The 15,349-nt window shown below is 49.7% G+C and overlaps 1 protein-coding gene across 1 annotated transcript; it reads left to right on the forward strand.

The window, feature by feature from the left end:
- Positions 1–4,124: 4,124 nt before the first annotated feature.
- On the forward strand, positions 4,125–13,053 carry C21H2orf72 (chromosome 21 C2orf72 homolog). The gene is made up of 4 exons (XM_090355016.1): positions 4,125–4,740; positions 5,981–5,983; positions 6,802–6,912; positions 11,988–13,053. Exons 1-4 carry the CDS (start codon positions 4,125–4,127, stop codon positions 12,125–12,127), a joined length of 870 nt encoding a protein of 289 aa, XP_090211142.1. The 3' UTR covers positions 12,128–13,053.
- Positions 13,054–15,349: the final 2,296 nt, after the last annotated feature.

The raw sequence follows: 15,349 nt of genomic DNA on the forward strand, positions 1-15,349 counted from the left end.
GGCTAGTGCTCTGCCACTTGAGCCACATTGCCACTTTCAGCTTTTTCTGTGTATGTGGTACCGAGGAATTGAACCCAGGGATTCATGCATGCTAGGCAAGGACTCTAACCCTAGGCTATGCTCCCAGCCCTAACTTCCTGTTTTTGAATAGTTAGTTGAAGATAAAGAGACTCAGACTTTTCTGCCCAGGCTGTCTGTGAACTCTGATCCTCAGATCTCAGTCTCTGGAGAAGGTTAGATAAAAAACATGACTCACTGATGCCCAGTTCTAAAATTCTTTTTTGCAACCACATTAAGAACTCTGTACCCAGGCTGGGAGCCTGGCCTACTGGCAGAGTGCTCATCTAGCATGCATGAAGCCCTGGATTCCATTCCTTGGTGCCACATACACAGAAAAAAAAAAAAAGCCAGAAGTGGTGCTTTGGCTCAAGGGGTAGAGCTCTAGCCTTAAGAAAGCCCAAGGACGGGGCCGGGAGTTTGGCTTAGTGGTAGAGTGCTTGCCTAGCATGCATGAAGGCCCGGGTTCAATTCCTCCGTACCACATACATAGAAAAAAGCCAGAAGTGGTGCTGAGTCTCAAGTGGTAGAGCTCTAGCCTTGAGAAAGTCCAAGGACAGTGCTCAGTCCCTGAGCTCAAGCACAGGACTGGCAAAAAAAAAAAAAAAAAAAAGCCCAAGGACAGTGCCCAAGCCATGAGTTCAAGCCCCAGGACTGGGGAAAAAAAAAAAGAACAAAACAAAACAAACCTCAGTACCCAAGGGTACTTTTGGAGACTTCCTCCCTGAAACATCACCCAATTCTGGTAACAAGTCTAATTTTTGTTTCTTCTTCATTCTCAGTACTATGCAACTGCTTGGAATGTACATGTGAATGCTGAAGCTTTTGCTTGCAATCTTCCATCATGAACAATGTTCACTGTGTATATGCCACTGTTACTCAGTGTTATCAGAACTGAAATGAAACTTATTTTATCCTTTAACTTTGCTTCATTTTATACTTTCCAGACATCTAATTGAATTTTCCCCAATGAATTCATTTTCCTGAGTATCAGCTATCTCTGCTGGCAACAGGCCCCATGTAGGAGACTAAATAAAATCCACACTCTCCTTTGTGTCTCTCCTGAGCACAGGAACAGACACGGGGTGAGAATTGCTTCTGTGTTACAAGGTGGACCTCGACACACCCTCTTTGTCAACTCCCTGTGACACTGTGGCCTAGCCACTGCTCTTTTCATAAGCTGAGTTCTATGTTAAAGTCCCTACCCATGAAAAGGGCTCCCGGCCTTGCGTTGTTTCTTGTCTCTGACTAGCAGGCTGGGTCTGCATCCTGGGATGTTCTGCGCCTCCGTGAGGTGGGCTTGGAGTGGGTACAGGTCTCCAGTGAGATAAGAGCATGGGGTACCACATTCACTCAGCCTCCCCTCTCTCCCACTGGGGTGGAGGACATCTGAGGGCTTCTCTTGTCTTCCCATTGGTTTCTCCCAGTCCTCACTAACCTCCCCTGCTTTGGAGGGCATGGCCTCTGTGGACGTGGTCCATGTATTATCAAAGGAAAAGGCCAGTGCCTCAGTTACTACATCAGCCTGCACTTGGGTTGGTTTTTTGGGTGTTTTTGTTGTTGATGATGTTTGGTTTTGCTAGTTGTGGGGCTTGAACTGAGGGCCTATGTGCTGTCCCAGAGTTGTTTTGCTCATGGCTAGCACTTTACCACTTTGAACCAAAGCTCCACTTCCAGTTTTTTGGTGGTTAATTCAAGATAATAGTCTTGTGGATTTTCCTGCCCTGGCTGGCTTTGAACCATGGTCCTCAGATCTCAGCCCCTAGGATTACAGGTGTGAGCTACCAGCACCTGACAGTATGTTTTCATAACATCTGTCAACATCTAAGCTGCCTCTGTCTCTCAGCCCTGACTAGAATGCCAGCTCCTTAGAGGTGAACTTGCCTATTCATGGCTGTGCCCAGTGCACGCTGGAGCTGCTCTCTCCTGCTTGTCCACCTGCACTCCCGTGTCTGCCCGGAGCACTGAGGCACCCTCCCAGAGTAATTTAGAAGACAGTGTGTAAAGACAAAAGGCCACACTAAGATGGGCCAGGACCGAGGTTCTTCCTCCAAACATGGGCTCAAACTGCTGCTGAACAAGGAGACTTACGAGAGGGCTGCAGCTTCCTCCCACTGAATCACCACGGCCTGCACACACTGCGTGCTCAAGAAAGACTGGTTTTACACACACACACACACACACACACACACAAACTCTCTCTCTCTCTCTCTCTCTCTCTCTCTCTCTCTCTCTCTCTCTCTCTCTCTCTCCTCTCTCTGAACTCAAGGCTGGAGCTCTACCACTTGAGCCACAGCTCTGCTTATGGCTTTTTTTTTTTTAAGGTGTCTCATGGATTTTCCTGTACACACATTGGCTGCTAGAATTGCACTGTGAGCTACTGGCACTTAGGCACAATACACTTCTGGGGAGATGATTTACGGGGCCCCAGAAAGCAAGGCAAGCAGAAGAGGGGCCACGCTTACTCGTGATTGAACTCTGCCTACCATTTTAGCTGCTCCCAGCTCTTAACAGGATTTTGACACTTGGGGCCTTTTGGACTATTATTGCAGGGCATGTGCAGAAGTAAAAGAGACTTGGTACCAACCCCAGTAGCTATTTGAATGTAATTGAAATGAAATAGTCCTCTGAAGCACCAGTCTCCTTCAAGTGGCTCATTTCTAGCACCCAAAAATGTTCTTTAGGAAGGGTGAAGTGGAATGGGGGAAGGGTGCTCTGCCTCTTACTGACCAATAGACACCCCCTCCACAGTGCACAGGCGACTGCCCTATCCGTGTCCAGCCAGCTACCCCAGTCTCCGCCCCGTGGGGAGCCCCAGCGCACATTCTTTCTTTTCATCTCCTGAATTCCACAAGGATTTGTGGAAATAAGAACCTTCAACCCATTTGTGGCAAACGTCGACACTTCAGAAAGGAGGACTGTGGGGAGCGAGGCGGGAGTTTGGCCTAGTGGTAGAGTGCTTGCCTAGCATGCACAAAGACCCAGGTTCAATTCCTCGGTACCACATACACAGAGAGAAAAAAAAGTCAGAAGTGGTGCTGTGGCCCAAGTGGTAGAGCTCAAGCCTTGAGAAATTCCAAGGTCAGTGCTCAGGCCCTGAGTTCAAGGCCCAGGACTGGCAAAATAATAATAATAATTAATAATAATAATAGAAAAAAGGGCTGGGGGCCTGGGGTATTCTCTACTCCCTCTTTTCCCCTACCCGACTTTATCTGCCTGCTCCACTTCCACCCTACAGCCCTAGCTAGCCCTGTCCGTTTGGAGATCCCTTCCACGTGGTCGCAAGATAATTCTTTTTTTTTTCTCCAGTCCTGGGGCTTGAACTCAGAGCCTGAGCACCGTTCTTCGGCTTTCTCAAGCTCTACCACTTGAGCCGCAGCACAATTTCTGGCTTTTTTCTAAGTATGTGGTACCAAGGAATCGAACCCGGGTCTTCTGCTAGGCAAGCACTCTACCACTGGGCCAAACTCCCGGCCGATAATTCATTTTTTTAAGGTTGCGGGGCGTGATCTCAAGAGCGGGGTACCGTCCCCGGGCTTGATTTCAAGAGCTGGGGACCATCCCCGGGCTTGATCTCAAGAGCTGGGCACCGTCCCCGGGCTTGATCTCAAGAGCTGGGTACCGTCCCTGGGCTTTTTCACTCAAGGCAAGCCACAGCGCCACTGCTGGTTTTTCAGTGGTTAATTGGAGCTACGAGTCTCGCGGAGACTTTTCCGCCCAGGCTGGCTTCGAACCGCGATCCTCCGATCTCAGCGTCCTGAGTCCCTGGGGTTGAGACCAGCAGAGCTCGGCTGCACGAGAATTATGACTTCTTCACCCTGGCTGCCCAGAGTTTGCACCTCATGGGTTCTCAGGCAGCACCTGCTGGCGGAATGAATGAATGAACGAATGAATGAACGAACGATCCTTGGACACTGGGTTTCCCCCGACCCGATCCTCGGAGCTGCGGAAGGATCGCCCTCCGCGGGTCCGGGGGTCCGGCCGGCTCGGCCCTCTGGGGCGTGTCCTCGGGCGCGGCGGGGGAGGCGGGCGCGCGGGCGGCGGCGCGCCGGGCGGCCGTGGCGAGCATGGAGCGCGAGCTGGAGGCGCTGGTGGCGCGGCCGGAGGACCCGGCGGAGCCGCCCTTCCAGGCGCTGGTGGAGGCAGCGGGGGGGCGCGGGCAGGTGCTGCTGGTGGGCGAGCTGTGGGAGCGCGAGCAGAGCCGCGCCCTGCTGCGGGACTTCGCCCGCGCCGTGTTCCCGCCCGAGCCCGCCGGGGGCCCCGGGGGCAGCGCGGCGGCCGAAGCCGAGGGCGCCGGCCCGAGCGCCGGGTGCGGGCCGCGGAGGGCCCCGGGGCCAGCGGCGACGCGCGCCATCCGCTCCCCGCTGGTCTTCGTGCTGTGTCGCGCGGCGTCTCTGGCCGCCCGGGAGCCGCGCCGCCTCCTGCGGGAGATGCTGCGGGACGTGCGCGGCCGGCGGCGGGCCGGCGCGGCGCTAGTCGGGGTCCTGGTGGCCGAGGCGGGGCCCGAGGACGCGGCGGCGCCGGGGCTGCGGCGGCTGGAGGCGCTGCTGCGCGCCGTGTTCGGCCGCCAGGTCGGGGGCCCGGTGCAGGCGGCCGCCTACTGCCCGGCACGCCCGGCCTCCAGCGTCGCTGCGCAAGCGGCCGCCTGCCGGGCCCTGCAAGCCGCGGGACCCGGGCGGCCAGGTGAGGCTCGGGCGGGCTGGGGACGCTCCTCCTTAGGTCGGCCTCCTCGCCGGGGGTAAACTGAGGCCCGGAAAGGGAGCTGCCGCGCTCCAGATCTCCCTGCTGTAGGGATCGGGTCCGGCCCGCCGCGATCCCGGGTGCACGGGAGACGCGCGGGACGTGGGATCGGCGGAGGGCGGAGCGGTGGGTCGGGAAAGCGCTGGGCGAAGATGGGGGGCGGGGAGGTGTTAGGGGACGAATATAAAAAAAAAAATCTTGCAAATATAGGGGTGTGAGCCTGCGGGGAATGGAGAACTAAAACTGGGGGAGGGGGGGCGACGGTGCCTGGAGCGTCCGGAGCGCGCGGCTGGGATGCGGAGGAGCGGCAGGGCGCAGGGGTGGACGTTTACGGTGGAGGCCCGGCCGCCGGGTCGCAGGCCCGGTGCCGGGTGCGGGAGGAGCTGGGGGGTGGGAGCCTGGGGACACTGCTTTTTCCGGTGAGTCTCGGCTCCCCCCTCCACCCCCGGCCGTGCACACACTGGGTTCCACACTCACTGCCACCTCCCTGCCCTTCCTCTAGTGTGCGCAGAGACTACCGTGCGTGTGCACGCGTGCCTGTCTGCTGGCGCTTGAACGCAGGGCCTGGGTGCTCACCCGGAGGTTTTCGATCTAGGCTAGCGCGCTATCATCGGAGCCACACCTCCACTTCTGGCGTGGTGGTGGTTGGTTGGAGGTTAAGGGTCCTGGCCCAGGCTCGGACTCGGAAGTAGCTAGGGTTACAGGTTCGCGGCGGGAATGGAGGGCTGCACTGGTTCCCTTCCACCCCTAGACTGGCTCCTACTGCTTAGCGGTTAGTGTGTTTGCCAGTTTTCCAGCTCCTTTCCTCTGCCTGATGACGGCTCTTGTTTTATTAGCTTGTTTGCCTCGTGACTGGGTTCTTTTGCCCAGTTTCTCTTACCTAATTCAGCTGCCTTGGGTTGAAAAACCTAAGGATCCAGAATTCAGCCTTGTTCAAACTGGGGACAAATTAACAGTAAATCACCAGTGGGTGAGGATTATGGAGGAGACTTGGGGGGAAAGTTCTGTGGCCACGATTTTTGTTGCTGTTGTTTTGAAATGTCTTGCAAATAAAAGCCAGGCAACTGATCCATGTTGAGCTGTACCCCTACTGCCCCCCCCCGCTTTTTTTTTTTCCTTTTTGCCAGTCCTAGGGCTTGAACTCAGGGACTGATTACTATTCTCGGACACTTTCTGCTCAAAGCTGGTGCTCTACCACTTGAGCCACAACAGCGCCACTTCTGGCTTTTCCTGTGTATGTGGTACTGAGGAATCAAACCCAGGGCTTCCTGCATGCTAGGAGACCAGTCTATCACTAAGCTACCCCTAGCCCTTTTAAAATACTATCCCTGATGGCTTTATTTCAGACTGTGAAGATCTTAGATAATCTCAAGAGAACCGAGGTGGTGCTGTAATCTTAATAAGGCAATCAGAGTTGGATCAAGTTTTAAATGTAGTTATCAAACAAGATTTCATCTGTTTATGTTCAGGCAGTGTTGGGAGTGCAGGGGGATGGAATTCATGTCTACAATCCTAACTCCTCAGGAGGCTGAGATCCTCAGATCTCAGTTCCAAGTTAGTCCAAGCAGACAAATTAAAGAAACTCTTTCCGGCAAAGTTCAGCCAAAAGCTGGTAGTTGGGGATGTATGTTCAAGTGGTTGAGTACCATCCTTGAGTAGAAAAAGCTAAGCAGGCACTAGAGGACCTGAGTTCAAGTCTTAGTGCCAGCGCGCGCGCACACACACACACACACACACACACACACACACACACACACACACAAATAGTTTGTACTGACATCCAGAGAGATATATAGCTGTCCTATGAGTATTTTCTTTGGTGCTATGTAACTGTAATTAATTTGGGGTCATTTGGGTGCTTTAGCCTCCCCAGGATAGTTGAGGCATCGCTGGGGTTTTGTGAGGGGGAAATAAAAAGGGAGGGGGGCCCTGAGCTGCAATGCTGGTCTAAAGCAGCCACAATCTAACCTCTACCGCTTGGGTGTTGCATTTTTTTCCTCTCAGAAGGCTCCTGGGAGAGACCAGGCCTCCCAGGGCTACTGACCTGCTTTTCTTGGGGTCTCTGGAGCCAGAGGAAGGACCAAGACGCCTCCTTTTCCCAAGGCCCAGCTCAGGGTAAGTGTTACAGTTGTTTGTACAGTACTCTAAGGGCAGTGAATTAACAGCCAGAGAGGACATGCTCCCTGCTCTGGGCTTCATGCTCCCTGCTGGACCCAGGGTCAGCATATGAGACAGAAGTCTGTGCCTCCAGGTAATGAGCTCAGGCTCAATTTCATATGGCTTCTGCCCCAGGAGTCTCTACCTGGTGAAAGGTGAGTGAGGATGAAGAACAAGGGTGAACTTGGTGGGCCAAAGGTGTCCCCCAAGACCAAGGAGTATCAGGGAGCCAGTGACAACTCAGCAGGAGAGGAAAAGCTTTCTAGGCAGAAATAAGGGTCCATCTGGGCACTCATGGCTCACATGTGTCATTCTAGCTATTCCAGATGTTGAAATCACAATTCAAAGCTGGCAAGAAAGTCTTGAAGACTCTTATCTCCAATTAATCAGTGAAAACCAGAAGTAGAGCTGTAGCTCAATAAGAATCTTAACCTTGAAGGAAAAAGCTGACAGACAGCACCCATGCCCTGGGTTCAAGTCCCTGTACTGGCAAAAAGGGGGAAAAAAGAATTTAAAAATTGCCAGGCAAGCTTAATTGTTCAACTTTTAATTCCAGCTAATTATGTAAAGCAGCCATCCCAGAGGCCCACGGTGGAGGCAGGACAGTGGGACAATTATAAGGAAGTTTATTAGTGGGGCCATATAATGGGCCAAATTCCACATGGGAGATGGAGAGATGGGAAGTCTGTGCCCTCCCAGGTAATCCTTGTAACACCAGAGGCAGTGATGGGAGTCCTCTGCTAGGTGGGTGAAGATTGGCAGTGCCTGCTTATCATGGTGGGAGTTCTAGGGGAGGGTGGAGTTCAGGTAGGGGGCACTGGGCTAGGGGCTACCAGCAGCCCTGGGAAATGTGGTGGGAGGGGCTTACCTGCTGTGGGGAGAATGCTTACAATGTGGGAGGTAGAAATTGGAAGGATCAGAGGCCAAGAGTTTGGCATGGTGGTAGAGTGCTTGCCTAGCATGCTGGAAGACCGGGTTCAATTCCTTAATACATAGAAAAGCCGGAAGTGGTAGCCTTGAGGAAAGCCCAAGGACAGGGTTCAGGCCCTGAGTTCAGACCCCAGGACTGGCAAAAAAAAAAAAAAAAAAAAAAAGAAGGATCATTCACGGGGAGCAGATGACAAAGGGGAAGTCAGTGAGAACTCATCTCAACAAATAAGCTGGCCTTGTGGCTCATCTCTGTAATTCCAGCTGTGTATGGGCAAATGAAGAGGATCTTGGTCCAAGACTATTTGCAGGCATAAACAAAAAACCCTATTTTAAAACATAAAGCAAAAAATAAAGCTGGAGGTTTAGCTCAAATGGTAGAAAATTTGCCTAGTAAGAACAAGGCCCTGAGTTTATACCCTTGTACTGCCAAAAATAAAATAAAAATGGGCACATATGCATTTACCTACTGCAGTTATCCTCAGACTCCAAAGAGGATTTGTTCCAGGACCCCTTGTTAAGACTAAAATTTGTAAGCACTAAAATCCATTATATAAATTAGCATATTATTTGTATATTACCTATGTATTTCTCCCATGCATTTAAAATCATCTCTAGATGATTTATAATCTCCAATAAAGTATGAATACTATGAAAATACTCTTAAGTAATATGACAATGATCTATACATGTTCAAATATCTTCAGTGTATATACTGTTTAAATACTTTCAATGCACTTCTTTTCAAATATTTTTAATCATATTTTGGTTGAATCTGGATGAACTCAGGGATAAAGAGAGCTCACTGTATATACATTTATAATGTGTATAATAAATAGGATATTATGCTTGTACACATTTGGGCAGACTATTTTTTAAATCTCTATCAAAAACATTGTGACTATCCACAGCAATACTTACACATCCATATACTTTATCTTTCTTTTTTTTTTGGCCAGTCCTGGGCTTGAGCTCAGGGCCTGAGCACTGTCCTGGGACTTTCTCAAGGCTAGAGCTCTACCACTTTTTTGTATGTATGTGGTACCGAGGAATCAAACCCAGGTCTTCCTGCATGCTAGGCAAGCACTCTACCACTAGGCCAAACTCCTGGCCCTATCTTTCTTTAAAAACATAAAAATTTGCAGGGTGCTGGTGGCTCATTGCTATAATCCTAGATATACAAGAGAATGAAATCAGAGGACCACAGTTCGTTCCCAGGCCGGGCAGAGTCCTAATGAGACTCATCTCCAATTAACCACTCAAAAACCCAGAAGTGGCCAGGTACAGTAGCTCACGCCTGTAATCTTAGCTACTCAGGAGGCTGAGATCTGAGGATAGAGGTTCAAAGCCAGCCCAGGCACTAAAGACTATGAGACTCTTATGTCCAGTTAACCACCAGAAAGCCAGAAGTGGCAGGGCCCGGAGTTTGGCCTCAAAGACCCAGGTTTGATTCCTCAATACCACATACATAGAAAAAGCTGGAAATGGTGCTGTGGCTCAAGTGGTAGAGCACTAACTAGCCTTGAGAAAGCCCAAGGACAGTGCTTAGGCCCTGAGTTCAGGCTCCAAGACAGGCAAAGAAAAAAAAAGAAAGGAAGGAGAGAAGGAAACCGCAAGTGGTGCTGTGGCTCACGGGTTAGGGTGGTAGCCTTGAGCTGAAGAGTTCAGGAACAGTGTGTAGGCCTAGAGTTCAAGCCCTAGGATGGAAAAAAAGATTATTAAGCCGGGCACCAGTGGCTTATGCCTGTAATCCTTGCTACTCAGGAGGCTGAGATCTGAAGGTTGCAGTTTAAGCCAGCCCCACTAAAGTCCATGAGACTCTTATCTACAGTTAGCCACCAGAGAACCAGAAGTGGCTCTGTGGCTCAAAGTGGTAGAGTGCTGAGCAGAAAGAGCTCAGGGACATTACCCAGGCTCAGAGTTCAAGCCTCATGATCTACAAAAAAACAAAAACAAAAAAAAAGGTAAAAATTGGGGCTGCAAGTTTGGCCTAGTGGTAGCGTGCTTGCCTAGCATTCACAAAGACCCAGGTTTGATTCCTTGGTATCACATAGAAATAAAAGCTAGAAATGGTGCTGTGGCTCAAGGGGTAGAGCTGTAGCCTTGAGAAAGCCCAAGGACAGTGCCCAGGCTCTGGGTTCAAGGCCCAGGACTGGCAAAAAAAAAAAAGTAAAAATTAATGTGCACTTATAAAATAAAGAATTCTTGTGTATACTTTGTTCAGTTTCTGCTAGTGCTCAGGACCTGAGCACTGTCCTTGGACTTTCTCAAGGCTAGAGCTCTACCACTTCCAGCTTTTTTCTATGTATGTAGTACCAAGGAATCAAACCCAGGTCTTCGTGCATGCTAGGCAAGCACTCCACCACTAGGCCAAACTTCTAGCCAATGCGGTAACATCTTTTAAAGCTGTAGTGCAGTCAGATGTCATGGTTCATGTCTGTCATCCTGGTTACTCAGGTGACAGATCTCAGGAGGATCATAATTCCAGGCCAGCTCCAGCAAAAGGAAAAAAAAATCACATACCTCCCATGTAAATAGAGAATTGTGGTCCTGGAGCACTTGGGCAAAAAGTGAGAGTATTTTAGAAATACAGTGCTAGAGCTGGGAGCAGTGGCTCACACCTATAATCCAAAGCCAGCCCAGGCACTAAAGTCAGTGAGACTCTTACCTCCAGTTAACTACCAGAAAACCAGAAATGGTACTGTGTCTTAAGGGGTAGGGCAGTAGCCTCAAGCTGAAGAGCTTAGGGACAACGCCCAGGCAGAGTTCAAGTCCCACAACCAAAAAAAAAAATACAAATACAAATACAGTGCTGGGTACAATGACTAAAACCTCTAATCCTACCTACTCATGAAGCTGTTATCATGAAGCAGCTCTCTGAAGCTCTCTGATCCCAGTTGAAAACCAGACAAATCCAAGAGATTCTTGTAAACCAGCAAAAAGCTGGAAGTAGAGTTGTGGCTCAAGTGGTACTGTATCATCCTTGGGTAAAAAAACTAACCAAACCCTGAGTTAAAGCCCCAAACACAAACAATATATGTGACTCAAGAAAAAAGGACCGGAGGCATAGTTTAAGCTGTAGAGGGCTCGCCTACTAAGTACAAAGCCTTAGGTTTCAGCCTCAGTGCTACTCCGCTGCAAAACAAATAAATAGAAATTATGACTGTGGTTCAGCTCTCTAGTTTTATGCATGTTTTCCCTCCTTTCTCAGTTTCCCATTCCTCTTGTTTTCTTTTACGTGGTGCTGGGGGTCAACCCTAACCTTGCACACAATAGCCAAGTACTCTACCATGGAGTCACATCTCAGGTCTCGTGTGTGTGTGTGTGTGTGTGTGTGTGTGTGTGTGTGTGTGTGTGTGCTAATTCTTATCCCTGAGTACTTTCTGGCACTTTTTTTGCTCAAGGCTAGTGCTCTGCCACTTAAGCCACAGCGCCACTTCTGGCTTTTTCTGTAGATGCGGTAGTGAGGAATAGAACCCAAGGCTTCATGCATGCTAGGCAAGCACTCTACCACTAGGCCACGCTCCCAGCCCAAGGGCCTTGTACTCTTCCTCAGCTTTTTCTCCCAAAACTGTAGCTCTACCACCCAAGCCACAGTTCCACTTTCAGCATTTTGTTGATTAACTGGAAATAAGAGTTTCACAAATTTGTCTTCCTGGGGTAGTTTTGAACCTGGATCCTAAAATCTCAGCTTTCTGTGTAGCTAGGATTATAGGCATGAGCCACGAACTGGGTTGAATGGCTTTTTTATTGTTGTTGTTTTGTTTGCCAGTCCTAGGGCTCCCACTTGAACTCTGGGCTTGGGCATTATCCCTGAGCTTCCTTTTTACTCAAGGCTAGTGCTCTACCACATGAGCCATAGCTCCACTTACAGCTTTTTTGGTAGTTTATTGGCGATAAGTCTCATGTAGTTTCCTGGCTTTGAACGACAATCCTCAGATCTCAGCTTTTTGAGTAGCTGGGATTATAGGCATGAGACACCAGCTCCCACTGTTTGACTTTTTAAAGTAGCTACTCAGAACAGACACCTTCCTCTCTTTCAGTCCTCACTTTACCACCTCATAAACTTTGGCTTCTCATTGATCATTTTTTCTCCTGTGATCCAGGGAACACCCAGGATGCAGAGGAGGAGCTGGCACTGACTGCCATGTTTCCCAATGGAGACTGTGAAGACCATGGAAATGGATCCAGGGCCCAGGATGGAGTTGTCCACCTTCCACCTGAGCCTGCAGGAGATAGGAGATAAAGGCTGAACCCTTGGGCTGTCCCTGGCTCTGATCTCAGCCTGGGATCTAGCCCTTCTCATTGAGCCTATGTCTGCACGTGGACCTCACCTGCTCAGAGCTGTCACATTCACTGTTACCAACTATGCAGTGGGACTTGCTAAGACAAATGGAACCCAGAGAACCAATCTCTTGGTATCCACTCCCCATGAGGGTTTACTCAGTCTTCAATCACAGTGAGATTGATTGGTTTCTCTAAGTTGGAGACGTTGTCTCTCTAAGGTAGTGCTCTGGGCAGCTGTTCAAGAGGAAAGCTAGGTCAGAAGTCATCAGATCTAGCCAGATGCCAGTGGCTCGTATTTGTAATCTTAGCTACTTAGGAGGCTGAGATCTGAGGATCATAGTTCAGGAAAGTCTATGAGACTCTTTACCTCTAGTTAACCACCAAAAAGCTGGAAGAAGAGCTATGGCTCAAGTGGTAGAGTGATAGCCTTGAGAACAAAAGCTCAGAGATAGCACCAGACCCCGAGTTCAAGCCCTAGTACTAGCACCAAAAAAAAAAAAAAAAAATCATCAGCTCTGTGCCCTTGGACATGTCACTCAACCTCTGGGGCTTCTGTTTTCCAAATGATTGAAGGGACTGCCAGGCCAGTGGCTTTCAACAAGGGACCAGACAACGTGTGAGCACACATGTACATGCTTGGGAATCACTGTGACTTGACACATCCCTGGCATGTCATGGGCATCTCATGATATTCAGGACAATCCAACAGCAAAGAACTGGTTTGCTCAAAATACCAACTGTGATACCTTTAAGAAACTGGAGGGGGCCAGTTCTATCTCTCTGTCATTCTAGAAGGAATCATCTTCAAGCTTCCTGGGATGTTGGCTCTCAGCACAAGCCAAAATAAAGACTTTAGTGTGAGTGTTGGGGATTGTTGGACCACAACCAAGACTGTCTGTGTATTGCAGAGCCAGGACAGAAATAGCCTTGCACTCCTGGGAGAAGAAAGGACCCCTCTCTTCTACTCTTATCTCACATCCACATTACTTTCTGGGCCAAGTCCTTTGATGATAAGCTTACTAGGAGCTACCCACAGAACAAAGGAAAGCTAGGGGTGTAGGATGTTCAAGCCTCTGACCACAAGGTCAGAACAGACACAGCCCAAACATTCTTAAATTCTTGAATCTTCTGTGTATGTGAGTCTAACAGGGTGGGTGGTAGAGAGCTGGTGAGGCCATGTCCACACACAGGGACAACTTGGCCATATCTCTTTCTTGCCTCCTCTGCAAGAAACCAGTCTTTGGAAGTATGAGCAGCTCCAGGAGCCCAGGGAAGTAGCCAAATAAACCCCTTCATTCCTTTCTGATTCATTGGACAGAAAAGGCATTTGTGCCTGTTCTTTGCCTAGCACCCAGCAAGCAGCTGTATACCTTGAGAAGTAATCTCTGCTTCTCTGTAATGGTAGCGATTTGGAGGTCATAACAGGGGCTCTGTGATGCACAGGGGGCCACCATTTCTTTTCTGTAGTAGGGAGTCTAGTGCTACCCCTGCCCTGCCCCATTGGGTGCTGTGGGTTAAGGCAGGGTGGCATCTTGGGGTTGGGTAGCAGTAGTCACTATGTGACTAACCCGGAATTGTCTCCACATTAGATGATAGGAAATTTCAATTATTGGTATTGCTCATTTTCCTTTTAAATGGGAGAGATCGCCATGTTTGAAGATGCTGTATTTTTCTCTACTGATTTCTATGGAGTTTTATTTGGTAAGAGGAGGGGCCTTTTCTGGGCGAGGCATTTGTCTGAGGCAAAAGTTATAAGACTGAAAAATCCTTTGTAGCCAGGTGGTGGCTCATGCCTACTACTCAGGAGGCTGAGATATGAGGAACAAGGTTCAAAGCCAACCAGGACACAAAAGGACCTGAGACTCTTATCTCCAACTAACCCCTAAAAAACAGGAGGTGGGGCGTGGCTCAAGGGTAGGGTGGTATCCTTGAGCTGGAATGCTTAGGGACAGTGCCCAGGCCGAGTTCAAGCCCCATCCACACGCGCGCACACACACGCACACACACACACACACACACACACACACACACGCGCATCCTTTGTATTTGTTATCAATATCTGAAACTTGGCATATTAAAAAAAGGGCTGCACATTTTAAAAACCTAGTTTTTGGCCTGTAATCTTAGCTACTCAAGAGTCTGAGATCTGAGGATCATGGTTCAAAGCCAGCCTGGGCACTAAAGAACATGAGGCTCATCTCCAATTAATCCCTAGAAAATGGAAAGCAGGGCTGTGGCTCAAGGGGTAGGGCGGTAGCCTTGAGCTGAAGAGCTCAGGGACAGCTCCCAGGCCCAGAGTTCAATGACCAACAACCCCCACCCCCGTGCAAAAAACAAAACAAAACAAAAACTCGTTTTATGCTATGATTTCCTGAAGGTGAGATCTAAGCATCTCTATTTGAAGCCTGCCTTGAGTGAATAAACTGGCCAAGAGTATGAGTCCCAGAGTTCAGATTCTAGTACTGGCATCCAAAAACATTGAAAGGGTTTCTGGGTGGTGGGTTGGGTATGCCCTCTCCTTTGTGATTTGCCCTCCCCACCTCCCACACTTACTTTGAGCCCTTGTCCCATCCTCTCAGAAAGTTAAGATGGGCTGAGGGAGGCCATGGGCCCTGGAAGAAGCAGTGGCCTCCTCCTCTCTCCCCCACCCCACCCATTGGCAGCCAGGCCACCTGTGGACTCTGTATAAATCACTAGTGTGTCATGGATTTTTGCCTCATTCAACTGGACTGGATTATTCTTTTCTAGCTAATGAACTGAACAGTGTTAGGGTCCGTGATCAAAGGAACAAGTCTGACACAAAAGCGGAATTTAGAAGTTAAGTTAAACAGAGTTTTATTCCGCGCCTAGCATGGAGAATCATACTGACCGGTCAGGGCCGCCTCTAAGATGTGAGTGAGAGAGCGACCCCACCTGATCTTATAGGCTACTTTTATAGGCCCCAGCCATGTGGTTGGGCTGGCCATATGCAGGTGGCCAATGGAATTCAGCATGGTTGATTGATGGCTGGGGCAACCACTGGACACCTTTTCTGTTTGAACTGACCTATCATCTCTGTGGGCTTCAGGCACACTGCTCTGACGACAAAGGAAGGGGAGGGAATTCCCTGGCAGGCCAAGGGAAGTGGGATGGGGAGGAATTCTGGTAACTCCACCTGGTTTAGCTGCTCTTGTAATCTGAG

This window comes from Megascapheus bottae, chromosome 21, assembly GCF_031878675.1.
Source record: "Megascapheus bottae isolate mThoBot1 chromosome 21, mThoBot2.hap1, whole genome shotgun sequence".
NCBI classification, from domain to species: domain Eukaryota; kingdom Metazoa; phylum Chordata; class Mammalia; order Rodentia; family Geomyidae; genus Megascapheus; species Megascapheus bottae.